At 38.6% G+C, this 12,674-nt stretch overlaps 1 protein-coding gene across 1 annotated transcript in view; it reads right to left on the bottom strand.

The window, feature by feature from the left end:
- Positions 1-12,674, bottom strand: part of DDX58 (DExD/H-box helicase 58) — a 58,407-nt gene that overhangs the window by 24,253 nt on the left and 21,480 nt on the right. Inside the window, exons 6-10 of the mRNA XM_027839451.1 lie at positions 11,772-11,867; positions 10,909-11,062; positions 9,522-9,780; positions 5,902-6,064; positions 1,535-1,663 (exon numbers count right to left, since the gene is read on the bottom strand). Coding sequence (XP_027695252.1) covers positions 1,535-1,663; positions 5,902-6,064; positions 9,522-9,780; positions 10,909-11,062; positions 11,772-11,867 — 801 coding nt within the window. The remainder of the gene's footprint in view (positions 1-1,534; positions 1,664-5,901; positions 6,065-9,521; positions 9,781-10,908; positions 11,063-11,771; positions 11,868-12,674) is intronic.

Here is a 12,674-nt window from a genome sequence, read left to right as displayed (position 1 = left end):
TTCCTTTCTTTTAGCAGTCAACAACTATATAAATATAAAGTTTCATGTTGCTATCATTTGCAATCACATTATTAGGTAGTTTTGCTTAAATTTCATTTGAGGAATGTACATTATAGATGGCACTTGTTTGGATGTATTTGGAAGCATCACAACACAAGTCAATTATTTTTAAGCATTGTGCTCCTGCTAGACCTACGCTCAAAACAAAGTCCCTATACATCCCAAAATATTCACAATAGCACTCTTTGTGGTACAAAGAATTGGAAACAAAGTAGATGTCCATCAAATGGAAAATATTTAAATAAGCTATGTTACATGAATGTAACAGACTATTAACTGCCATAAAAAATGAGGAATGTGAAGAATTCAGAAGTATGGAAAGACTTATAAGACTGACATATAAATCAACACAATCAGGAAAATAATATTGTACAATGATTACAACAACATAAATGGAAAGAACAATGAAAGAAATTGAATGCTGTGTAATTATAACATTCAAGTTTAACCCCAAAGACAAGATGAAAACGTACCTCCCTCTCACCTTTGCAGAGGACAGAGAACTATGGGTGCCTGCCATCAGGCCTCAATGATGTGTTGGTTAGACTTATTGAATCACTTGCAGCTTTTTTTTATTCTTTGTTTGCTAGACGTGGCTCAGTGGGCAGGGGACAGGGGAGGGATATTAGTTGATAATGAATGACACGCAAACAAAAGAGATAAAAAAAAATTAAGTGTTAATGGAAATCCAGAGGAGGGAGCGACAGGTACAATTCCTGCTTCTAACTACAGAGAATCAAGAAAAGTTTCAGAGTGGGGAAAATGGGAGGAAGGACAATTTCTCTATTAAGTCCCAGATCAAGGGCTAAGATTTTAATAGTTGGAGATGGTTTTGGGGTGGATGGCAGTTGGGACATTCCAGCTAGAGAAAACATGAAGAGCAAAAGCAGGAAAACATGCCAGCTGTGTTTTCTGAAGACAAGTTAGACTAGTTTAGTTGGTATAAAGAATTCTTTAGCTGTAGAGATTTATGGTCTCTAAGGTCCTTCCCAGCTCTATAATTGATGCTTCTATAAGTAGGAGAGGAGTAAGTGATAAAGCTAGGTAAGTGCCAGACAATGGTCCATGTGCCTGGAGATGCTGGAGAGTGGTGGACTTGGAGATAAGAAAATCTAGGTTCAGATACTGCTTCTGACAGTTACTATTGGTGTGACCATAGATAAGCCATTTGACCTCAGTTTTCTCATTTGAATAGGCTGAACTAGATAAGCTTTAAGTCTCTAAATCTATGAATGTATGAGAGGGAGAGGAAAAATGGGATTTAGGGCACTGGTAAAGATGTTAGCTTTGAAGGAAAAACAGACAAATATGAAGTATCTGGCTTACTTTATCTAGAAAAGTGGACCACTTAGAATTGGCTATGCATTTACCAGGTATGAACGATGAATGATACAGCACAAAAATTATGTGAGTAGGTCATATGTAAACATGTATATATGTGTATTGGAGGGGAGAATTTAAGACATTCACTCACCTAGTTGATATTCTGGGGTTAGACCACATTCTTTAAAAGTCTTTTCTATCAGATTCTCTGCCTCTTCCATCAGCTTAGAAATCACAAATTTAAATCTGTTGACAGGCTGTGATTCAACTTTCCTGAACACTAGAATCATGAGAAGAGAATAAGCTTAGCCTGCTTAGAATGTGTTAGTTCCAATCCAGGTACATACCAGGTACATACCTTTACACAAACCATTATACAAAACATTAAGTACTATATATGTGTATGTGTGTGTGTGTGTGTATAAGTTTATATATGTATATATGTATGGATGTAGATGTAGATATATATGTGTATTTATATGTATATATATACACACACACATATACAAAGAGTGAAATTATACTTACTCACAAGGAGCTCACATTCTAAAAGAAGAGACAAGTATATGTGTAAGTGTATACGGCACAAACATAAAGTGAATTGATATATATACAAAGTAGTTTGATACAAGATAGTTCAGGCAGGGAGAGTACCTGCAGTTGGGGGAGGGGAAGAGTCAGGAAATGTTTCACACAGAAGCCTGAACTCCATCTTAAAGGAACAGAGGGCTTCTATGAGGTGAAAGTAAGGAGAGAATGCACTCCAGGTATGCGGAATGGCCAGTGAAAAGTCACAGACAGGAAATGGATTGTTGTGTGTGGGGAACACAAAGAAGGCCAGGTAGGCTGGCTCACAGAGTACAGGAATCAGGGAGGAATATCCAGTGAAGATAGAAAGACTGGTTGGGAGTAGGTTTGTATTTTATTGTAGAGGCAATAGAAAGCCAATGGAGTAGGAAAGTCACATGGCCAAATCTACATAAGGATAATTACTTTGGTAGCTATTGTAATATTCTGGGCAAGGTATGAGGAGAGACTGAACTAAAGTGATAGCTATATGAGAGATTAGATCGAGAAATATGGTAGGAGAAACAGTAAGATTTTGCAACTGACTGGTCATGTGGGGTGAGGAAGAGTGAGGAGTCCAGAATAATACCAAGGTTATGAACTTGAGAGTTTGAAAGTATGGTGGTGCCTTCAACAGAAATTGGGAAGTTTGGAAAAGGATGAAGTCTGGGGGGAAAAAAAAGATAGTAAGTCCAATTCAGGACTTTGAGTTTGAGATGTCTATAGGTTATCCAATGTGAAATTTCCAATAGACAGTTTGTGAAATCAAACTGAAGCTTAGGGAAAAGTCTGGAGCTCTTTGTGTGTGTGTGTGTATACACACATATGTATACATATATGTGATAAGGGTACCAAGAGAAAACACATTATACATACTCAAAAACTTGCCTGCCTGACTTTGAAAGTCTACCCTAATCTATACACACTCTATTCTTCCAACTTTATTTCCCTCCTACCCAATAAACATCCCATTACAGACAGGTTGGTCTCTTCTCTATGTGTGGGTCCCTTTGTGCCTTTGTCCATACTGTACACAAAATGGGTCCTGTGGTGGGAGACTTCAAATGTAGCGGTTCCATTGTCCCCTATCTCATTCTCTGTAAGACTTTATACCATCCTTCAAGGTCCTATTCTGATATCACCTCCACTATAATGCCTTTCCTGACTAATCCAATCTACTTAAGTCTTCCTATTCTCTAAGTGCAATAGGGTCCAATCAAGGGCTAAACTGTCTCTTATACATGCTCATTTTGCTTCTTCAATGAGTATAATTCTGAGTATATTGACGGTGTTACATATTTCTGTACCTCCTACAGCCCGTATCACAATCCCAGTAAAGACCTGTGGATCCAACAAATTCAACAAACATCCTTTCACTCCCTACTATATATGCAAGACATTGTGCTAAGAGCTGGAGATAAAAGAGGAAAAATAACAGTTGTTTTGCCCTCAAGGAGCTTATTTATAAAGAATCACAGAGGTAACTTCGGAGTTGGAAGGGACTGGAGAGGCCACTAAGTCCAATCCATACCTAAAAAAGATCCCCTTTCCTATATACCTGAGAAGTGGTCATTTAGTCAAAGCATCAAGTAATACAGAACCCTCCATACCTACAGAGATGCCCCGTGGTACTGTGGGGGAGCCCTAACGGCTGAGTATTTTTTCCTTACATATAGACTAAATCTACTTCCTTGCAACTTGTACTCACTGCTCCTTTTTTCTTTCTGGGACCAAACAGAACAAATATTCCTCTTCCCCATAAGTCCTTCAAATAACTTGAAGATCCTTTTCAACTTTTTAAACCAACATCTTAACATCTTTCACAACTGTCTTAAGTTTTCTCTTCTCCAGGACAAATACCTCAGTTCCTTCAACTAATCTCAATATAGCATACTTGCTGACTCAATCCAAATCTCTTAATTCTTTCTACCTTTTATACAATTTGTCCCACTTCCTATCACTCAACCCCACTTTCTCTTCTCTAGACTGTGGGCAAACTGCCATTTTTTCTAAACCTCATTCTCACTGCTTCTCTCTAGCTATAGCAGACATCTGGCTCTTCCAACTGATACTGTATTCCCCACACTGATTTTCCATGGAAGTCTCATTTTCTGTTCTCCCTGATTCAAAAGGAAAGAAAAAGGAGTCAGCTTTCTTTTTTAAATAAGGTGTTTTCCTGGCCACTAAACTCTGTTTCTTGTCATTTGGAATTCACAGTATCTGCTTATGACATCCTTCTGCCAATGATATCCTGCCTCTGAGGCAGACAGGTGGTGCTCTATCCATTGATAGAGTACCAGGTCTGGAGTCAGAAAGACCTGAGTTCAAAACTGGCCTCAAACACTTACTAGCTGTATGACCCTGGGCAAATCACAACCTTTGTTTGTCTGTTTCATCATTTGTAAAATAGGAATAATAATTACATCTATCTTCCAGGGTTGTTGTGAGGATCAAATGAGGTAATAATTGTAAAAGTGCTTAGAACAGTGCCTGGTATGTAAATGTTATGTAAATGGTAGCTATTATGATTATTCTGCCAATGACATCTTATCTCTGAGGCAGCTAGGTGATGCAGTGTGTATAGCACTGAGCCCGGAGTCAGGAACACCTGAGTTCAAATCTAGTTTCGTACACTTACTAGCTGTGTCACTCTGGGCAAGTCACTGAACCTTTTCTGCCTCGGTGTCCTCAACTGTAAATTGGGGATAATAATAGCATTCATCTCCTTGGGTTGTTGTGAGGATCAAATGAAACAATATTTGTGAAGCATTTAGCATAGTCCCTAATACACAGGCACTTAATAATAATTTCCTTCCTTTAAATCATCAACTAACAGGACTCATCTCTACATTTCTAGAGGACTTCAATAATTCACATTTTTTTCATCTCACTCTGTGGCTCCCCACATTATCCCTGGTGGCTTGGATATGTTCAAAACCCCAGCTGTTCTTCTGGGATGACTTTTGACTCTGGTATTTCCCATTTCCATGCCAGGTTAACTAATAACAATAATAGTTATATAGTGCTTTAAGGTAACAAAGCACTTTACAAATATTTTCTCATTTAATTCTCACAAAAACTGTAAGGTAGGTGCTATTATTATCCCCACTTTGCACATGAGGAAAATAAGCCAATTAGAGTTTAAGGGAGTTGCTCAGGGTCCTGCAGCTAGTAGGGTCCTGCAGCTAGTAGGTATCTAAGGAATAGATACCTCAAGTCTTCCTAACTCTAAGTCCAGCACTTTATCCACCAAACCACCTAAATATGCTTTGTTGTTCTTGCTGTTCAGTTGATTAGTCATGTCTGACACTTTGTGATTTGAGGTTTTCTTGGCAATGATACTGGAGTAGTTTGACTCCTCTCCAGCTCATTTTTTTTTTTTTTTGGTGAGGCAATTGGGGTTAAGTGACTTTCCCAGGGTCACACAGCTAGTAAGTGTCAAGTGTTTGGCCTGATGCCGGATTTGAACTCAGGTCCTCCTGACTTCAGGGCCGGCGCTCTATCCACTGCACCACCTAGCTGCCCCTCCAGCTCATTTTACAGATGAAGAATGGAAGCACACAAGGTTAAGTGTCTGAGGCCACATTTGAAATCAGGTCCTTCTGACTCTAGGACTGGCATTCTATCCACTTCACCACCTAACTGCTCAATAAATATACTCTAACAGGGACTTTGGCCTCAATAGGCCCAACACCACTGATGTTTATCTACTGCTTAGTGAGTAAAGAAAGCACCAAAGCTCCAAGAGGAGAACAGATTTCTTACAAGGAGTGGGAAAAGATCTTTTACAATGAATAGAGATGAAAGTTCCAAGTCCACGGAATGAACTCATTTAAGAAGCGTGGATGAAGAATATCTAATGTTAATAGCAGAATAAAACAGAGTCAAGTACTAACATTAACAGCTGAATAAAATAGAGTCCCAAGGAACTTATTACTAGACTTTACTTACATTTCTCTGGTTTGTAAACAACTTGCTCCAAATCACTCACATTCTTTTTGACTGTTGATATGACCGATGCATCAAGACAGGCACAGAGCTGACAAATATGTTCTATCGCACCAGACTTATCTTTGGCATCACCAACTCCTATGGAAGCAGTCAATCCAATGACCTAAGAACACACAATCACCCCAACAGTTACATTTCTTGGAAAAATAGTAAGCTTTGAGGCAGCTAGGTGGCACAATGAATAGAGCACTGGCCCTGGAGTCAGAAGGACCTGAGTTCACAGCCAGCTTTAGATATTTACTAGCTGTGTGAACTTGGACAAGTCACTTAACCCCAACTGCCTCAAAAAAAAAAAAAAAAGGCAATAAGCTTCTAAAAATGTCACCTACCCCATTCCCTCCAGTTAACATTTTTTTAAAAGAGGACAATAACTTGACAAACAAGCCATTGACTCAAGCCAAAGAAATTACTTTCCTAACATTTAGAGCAAAGAGCGTATAATTCTGACAGCAGAAAGGTGTCACTCAAGAAACACAAGCTGAATGAGTAAATGAATGAGTTAGGTACCTGCAAAGACTCTGGTTTATGACCTAGTTTCCAAAAGAACAAAAACACTCAATGGGGGAAAATAAATTGCCTTCATGATTAGAACCAAGGTCTCCTACCCTGTCCTGCATTCTTTCCATTAAAGCAAATTTTCTCCCTGTAGAGCAGTGATATCAAACTTGAAGAAAAATAGGGCCACTGAAAGTTGTCCTGCTGCCCCATTTTGACTTAGAAAACCACATATTAACATTATTTATGTTTCATGGTATTTTTATTTATTTTGTTAAATATTTCCCAATTACCTTCTAATCTAGTTCAGCTGTGATCACAAGTGTTACAAGTTGCTAGAGTTCCTGTTTGACACCTCTGCTGTAGAGGTGCTCACAGGAAAAATTAAATGGCTTCAAAGCAAAAAGAAGGCACCAGAGATGGTGTGAAATTCAAGATCTTGCTTGCTGTTTTTGTTTCTATTGCTTTTAATATAAAATTTAGTTCTAAGGCTCTCTCTTTAGGATTTCCATAAAGATTCTAAAGTTGGGGCAGCTAGGTGGCGCAGTGGATAGAGCACTGGCCTTGAAGTCAGGAGGACACGAGTTCAAATGTGAACTCAGACCAAACACTTGACACTTACTAGCTGTGTGACCCTGGGCAAGTCACTTAACCCCAATAGCCTTGAAAAAAAAAAAAAGATTCTAAAGTTAATTGGAGAGCTACGACTAGGCTCCAAGTCCAATGTTCTCTTTTCGCTAGGATATGTTATACTCATTTTAACAAGTGTATTCAAACAATCAATAAGCATTTATTAAGCACCTAATATATGCACTTCGAGATACCGGAAGAAAATAATGAATAGTTTTTACCTGAAGGCCTTACCTTCTCTAAGGGTGACAACACATACATGTGATAGATGTATGTAAAATAAATACAAGCTAATTTTGGAGACAGCATATTAAAGTGAACCAACACTGACTGCATTTTGTGACTCAATTCTAGAGCTAGCTCAGTTCCTTTTCAATTCAATTATGGGTCTAGTCCAATTTATGTCTTGTGAGAAAATGTTATTCAACTGTGGAAATTGTGGAAAAACTTCATTGCATTTTTGAACCTACTCCTGAGTTTCTGGGAAGCTAGACCTGCTTCTCAGACCTTAACTAAGGACGGAGGTTATGCTGACCAAAAACCCAGTCAAATCCAAAGATTAATGCAAGGAGTTTTCTCACAATTATACAACTCAAACAACCTATCTGTCTTATCTGAAAACTGGACCTATACTGGTCAATCAGTTATTGTTTCCATGTTTCTTTGATTGAATACAAACACTTTGAGGGGAGTGGGACACTTCTTTTCTAATTTCATCTTTTCATTCCCCCTTTCCCAACTTGGAAAGTCCCTAATCTTTCCTCCAATGAGAAATCAGATTACCTAATTTTGTATTCTGGTTAATTGTTTTCTTTTAATTAATTGGTCTTATTTGATTAATTGTTTTTAATACATAAAAATCTGTCTCACTTTGTATTCAGGGTCTTTGGACAGATTGGGGAATCCACTGACCCATTTATTATGCCTGTTTTTTTAATAAATCTTACAGCGAAGATTGTTTCCTCAGTTATTATCTACCACAGTATCTTGAGTGGGATTGCTACCAAGTAATGAATATTTTGGCCACAGCCACACATGAAAGAAGAAAAAGTACAAAATGGCTCTTAGTCCCATCTGGGCACCTCCCTTCTGCTTATACGTCAACAGAAGCAAACAGATGAGAATTGTTGTTTAGGTGCCAACATCTGTTGCAGAGAATGATGTAAAAAAATGTTATAGAGAACATGACAACATTCTACAAAAAAAGTCAAGTGCTATACATATAAGAGTTTTGTAAATATGTTGTGTTATTTCCTCTATTGGAAACTCCGTGGCAAAAAAAACATCCTCTAACAATGATAGCTAACATTTATAAAGTACTTTACATTTCTCAGTTATTCACAGTATCTCATTTGATCCTCACAAAAACCCTGTGAAGCAAGTGCTATTATTATCCCCATTTTAAAGATGAGGAAACAGGCTGAGAAAGGTTAAGCAACTTGTCCAAAGTCACACACCTAGTAAGTGTCTATGGCAAGATTCAGATTCAGGTCATCCTGACTCTAAATGCAGAACTTTATCAACTATACCACCTGGCTGCCAAAGCATACTGGCAATTGTTCTGCAATCAATAGCTGAAGAATTACCTGGGGCACTATAATAACAACAACAATAATAACAGCATTTAAATTATGCTTTTAGTTTGCAGAGTTCCTTACAAATATTATCTCCTTTGATCCTCAAAATAACCTTGGGATGAAGGTGATATAATACTCCATTTTATAGATGTGGAGACTGAGGCAGTGGTTAAGTGACTTTCCCAGAGTCACACAGCTAGTAAACATCTAAGACCAGATTTGTACTCAGATCTTCCTGGCTCCAGAACTTCCTGACAACCCACCACACAACCTAGCTGCCATCTGGAGGTTAAGTGACTACAAGGACTTGAACCCAGGTATTCCTGATTTCAAGGCTGGCTCTGAACATTACACTACCCTGACTATAAGTAATAGTTTTTATAACAATCATGAGAATAACAACCACTAGCACTTCAGGTCTGCGACCTGGAGAGAGACATCAAAGAAAATCATAAGAGTCACTTAAAAAAAGAGGTGGTATTAGTCATATTCTTATCACTGAGGAGTAAAGATCATAGATCCAGAGCCTGAAGAGACCCCAGAGGCCATCTTAGTCCAATCCTCCAGTTAGACTGTGAGCTCCTCAAGGGCAGGGACTTCTTTTGCCTTTTTTTATATCCCCAATGCTTAGTACAGTGCCTGGCACATAGTAGGTACTTAATAAAGGCTTTCTCATTTTACAGATGATAACATGGAGGCCCAGGAAGATTCAGCGATTTGTGCAGTTGTAGCTGCCAAAAGCAGGATTTTAATCCAGGCGCTCGGACTCCAGAGCTACTACTCTTTCAACTGTCTACATGGACAGCTAGTCAGCTGCCCCTGGGAGTTTGCTACAACTGAATTTCATTCATGGCGCACCTGAGGCAGTGGGTTTGCTGATCTTCCAAGTTTCTGATCCAAGTAATTGATCATGAGCACATTGTAAGGATGTTTTTTGCTGGTATTGTGGCATTCATCAAAGATCATCAGGGTGAAAACAGAGAGCGATCGAATGGTCCCACTATTGATGCTGTTCACAAGGATCTGTGGGGTCAGCACAATGATATCATTGTTGTCAACAACACATTCCACAGGAGCGTCCTCAGCTATTTCTCCACAAATACCTGCGACTTTGTACCTGGGAGAGATTGGAGATTTTTCTGTTAAAAACGCCAACTAGAAGCAACATGGTATACTGGACAGAGGCATGGCCTTGGAGCCAGGAAGACAGGCAAAAGAAAGATTTGACACCTATTGTCTGGGTAACCCTGGACAAATTACATAGCCTCTTAAGGTTCTGGGCAATTCTACAAAACTGAGTTATCAGGCAGGTACCAAACTGCAATGGCGGAGGGAATTTCTTCACCTAGGAGCACCCTATCCCAATGAAAACACAGATCCAGTCTCTATTCCTCTCCTTTAAACCCAATATGGTAAGAGTAGGGAATCCAAAATAGGAGATGCTGGGTTGGCTGATGCCAGATGAAGCAGTTATTACCTGGGCATAAACGGCTCTTATTTGAAGGAATGTTAACTCTTTCAGAATACGAGGGGAGGCTCATGCTAAACAGAGTTAAGACAACTGAAACTGAAATATGATGTCTGAAATGTCAAATTTATGTCTGCACAGGTTGCTTACTCATCTGGAAAGATTTGGCTAGAGAGGTTAGGATTTCTAGTTTACCTAACAATTTGGGTACAACTTAAGGCCAACCATGACCTGATCTGAATCTTTTATTCCATGCATGTGTAGAACTCCCAGTATGAAAATTTCCTCCTCTGGTGTATCTCAGCAACTTAGCTAACATATAACTTTAGAGAGTTGCCTAAGGCACTGAAGCATTAGCTAAATTGCCAATAGTCTCTCAGTGCTACACCAGGGCCAGCCCTACATTTATAATGCCGTGCTGACTCTCAAGCAAAAATTGCAAGTAGCATAATGCCTCAAGAAAAAATTTGAAATACTATACTTCCAAATGATAATGGCTAATATTTATATTATATTTATAATGGCTAATATTATAGTATTTATATAATAGATTTATATTATACTTCAAGGTCTGTAAAGGGCTATATGTATGTTACCTTATTTTAATCTCACAACCCTTGAAGCAGGTGTTACCATTTTTATCCTCATTTTAACAGATGAAGAAAAGGTAAAGTAATTTGTTCAAGGTCACACAGCCAGTGTCAGAGGCAGGATTTGAACCCATGTCTTCCTGATTCCATGAAACAAGGAATAAACGCTGATGACAGTTATACCTACCCAAGCCTTTCAAAGTGATTTTTGAACACAGATGTCTGTTGTTCGTACAATGGAACTTGAGGAGCCAAGAAAACAATCTTCCTTTTCTGTCTTGCTGGGTTATTTGTCAGATGATTTTCACATATGAGAAGTGCAGCAAACGTTTTCCCACATCCTTTTCACATAGAGAGAAGGAGAATAATATATGTAATAAAAAAGAGGTCACTTTTAAAAATTCTTTTCTTCATCCATAAATCCATACCCTGCTACCTTCCCCTAAACCTGCTAGGCTGATGGCAGATACTGTTGCCACCAATGCTATCAATCCTCTTTGCCCTGGCCTTCCCCTCTCCAAAGTTATATTATTATACTTCATCATATGTAGGTGACCCACGGTTCCTGAAGTCTAGACTAGTCTGAGTACAAGCTCTATCATGTCATACCAAGCAGGAAAGGTTCCCAAGTAGGGGTCTGGCAATAGCCTCTACATCTGTCCTTCAAAGACTAGCTAAGGTTACTTGAGAAGTTCAACATCAAAAATGTCAGTGACCAGGTTATATCCCTTTTGGGGCTACAGAATCTCATAAAGACCATCTACTTAGGAATGAAGAGGTTGCAATCTGCATTAGTGGAAGGAATACCCACACCTATGTTCAGGTGTCCAGAACAATCTTCCACATTAGTCTTTTACTTCAAACTAATACAACCTTAAGCTGAATTAACAAACTTAAATTGCATTAACAACAAAATACCTTGGGATTAGACTAACTGGGACCATATATGTTTTATAACAGTACTTTCAAAAAAGCATATGAGTAGGAAAGATGGGTAGGTCTCAACCTTTTCCCTTATATGGGGAGGAGAAAGGATGGAGGTGGGCTTACCAGTGGGAGCACATATTATTGTATTTTTTCCTTCTAAAGCTGGGCTGGCAAGTTCCAGCTGGTAACTCTTTGGCTTCAGTGACTTCTCAGGAATTTCTGTAAGACAAAGATGCAGAGTGATTAAACATCTATCATTCTAAGGAGTAGTCCCATGTTTCTTAACATCTCTTTTCCAATGGAAAGGAACTACTGTCTTATTGACATAAAGTCTTCCTTCCAAGGACTCTAAGCACTTCCCGTATATTGCTTTCATCATAAACTTTGTAGTCCTTGTTAACATAGTTACTTTAGCCCTCAATTAACAAGGATCAATCTACCAACATTTATTAAGTACTATGGTAGGTATAGAGGCAAAAAATGAAACTGTTCCTACCTTCAAGGGGCTTCCATTGTGTCAAGGAAAACACATATGCACACAAGTACATTAAAAATAAATGCATAAAACATATTCAAAATAATTTTGGAGAGAAGTATGAAGAAGTTTGAAAAGGCCTCACATAGGAGGTAGGGATCCTTGAAGGAAACTAAGCATTCTAAGATACAGAGGTGATAAGGGAATACCATTCCTGGCAGCCTGTGCAAAGGCATAGGGTAAGGAAACCGACAGTGCTTTATAAGGAAGGCAGCTTTAGAGGGATTATAAAATCCCTAAAGGGAAGTAATATATAATAAGACAGGAAAGGTATTTTTGAAGCCAGTTTGTATAAAGGCTTTAAATGTCAAATGGTAGTTGTATTTGAACCCAGAGGTAATAAGGAGACATTAGAGTTTGTTGAGTAAGGGAATGACATGGTCAGATATCAGGAAAGATGGTGGAAACAGACCTGAGGCAGGGAGATCAATCAAGTCAGTGGCAAGTGGGAAAAAAGTAAAAGTCAAATAAATAGATTTGTTCTTAAAGAA

Source organism: Vombatus ursinus, unplaced genomic scaffold (genome assembly GCF_900497805.2).
Source record: "Vombatus ursinus unplaced genomic scaffold, bare-nosed wombat genome assembly UNPS02014832.1, whole genome shotgun sequence".
Lineage (NCBI taxonomy): Eukaryota > Metazoa > Chordata > Mammalia > Diprotodontia > Vombatidae > Vombatus > Vombatus ursinus.
The sequence above is the reverse complement of the archived record's forward strand: the minus strand, read 5'-3'. Positions and strand labels throughout refer to the sequence as shown.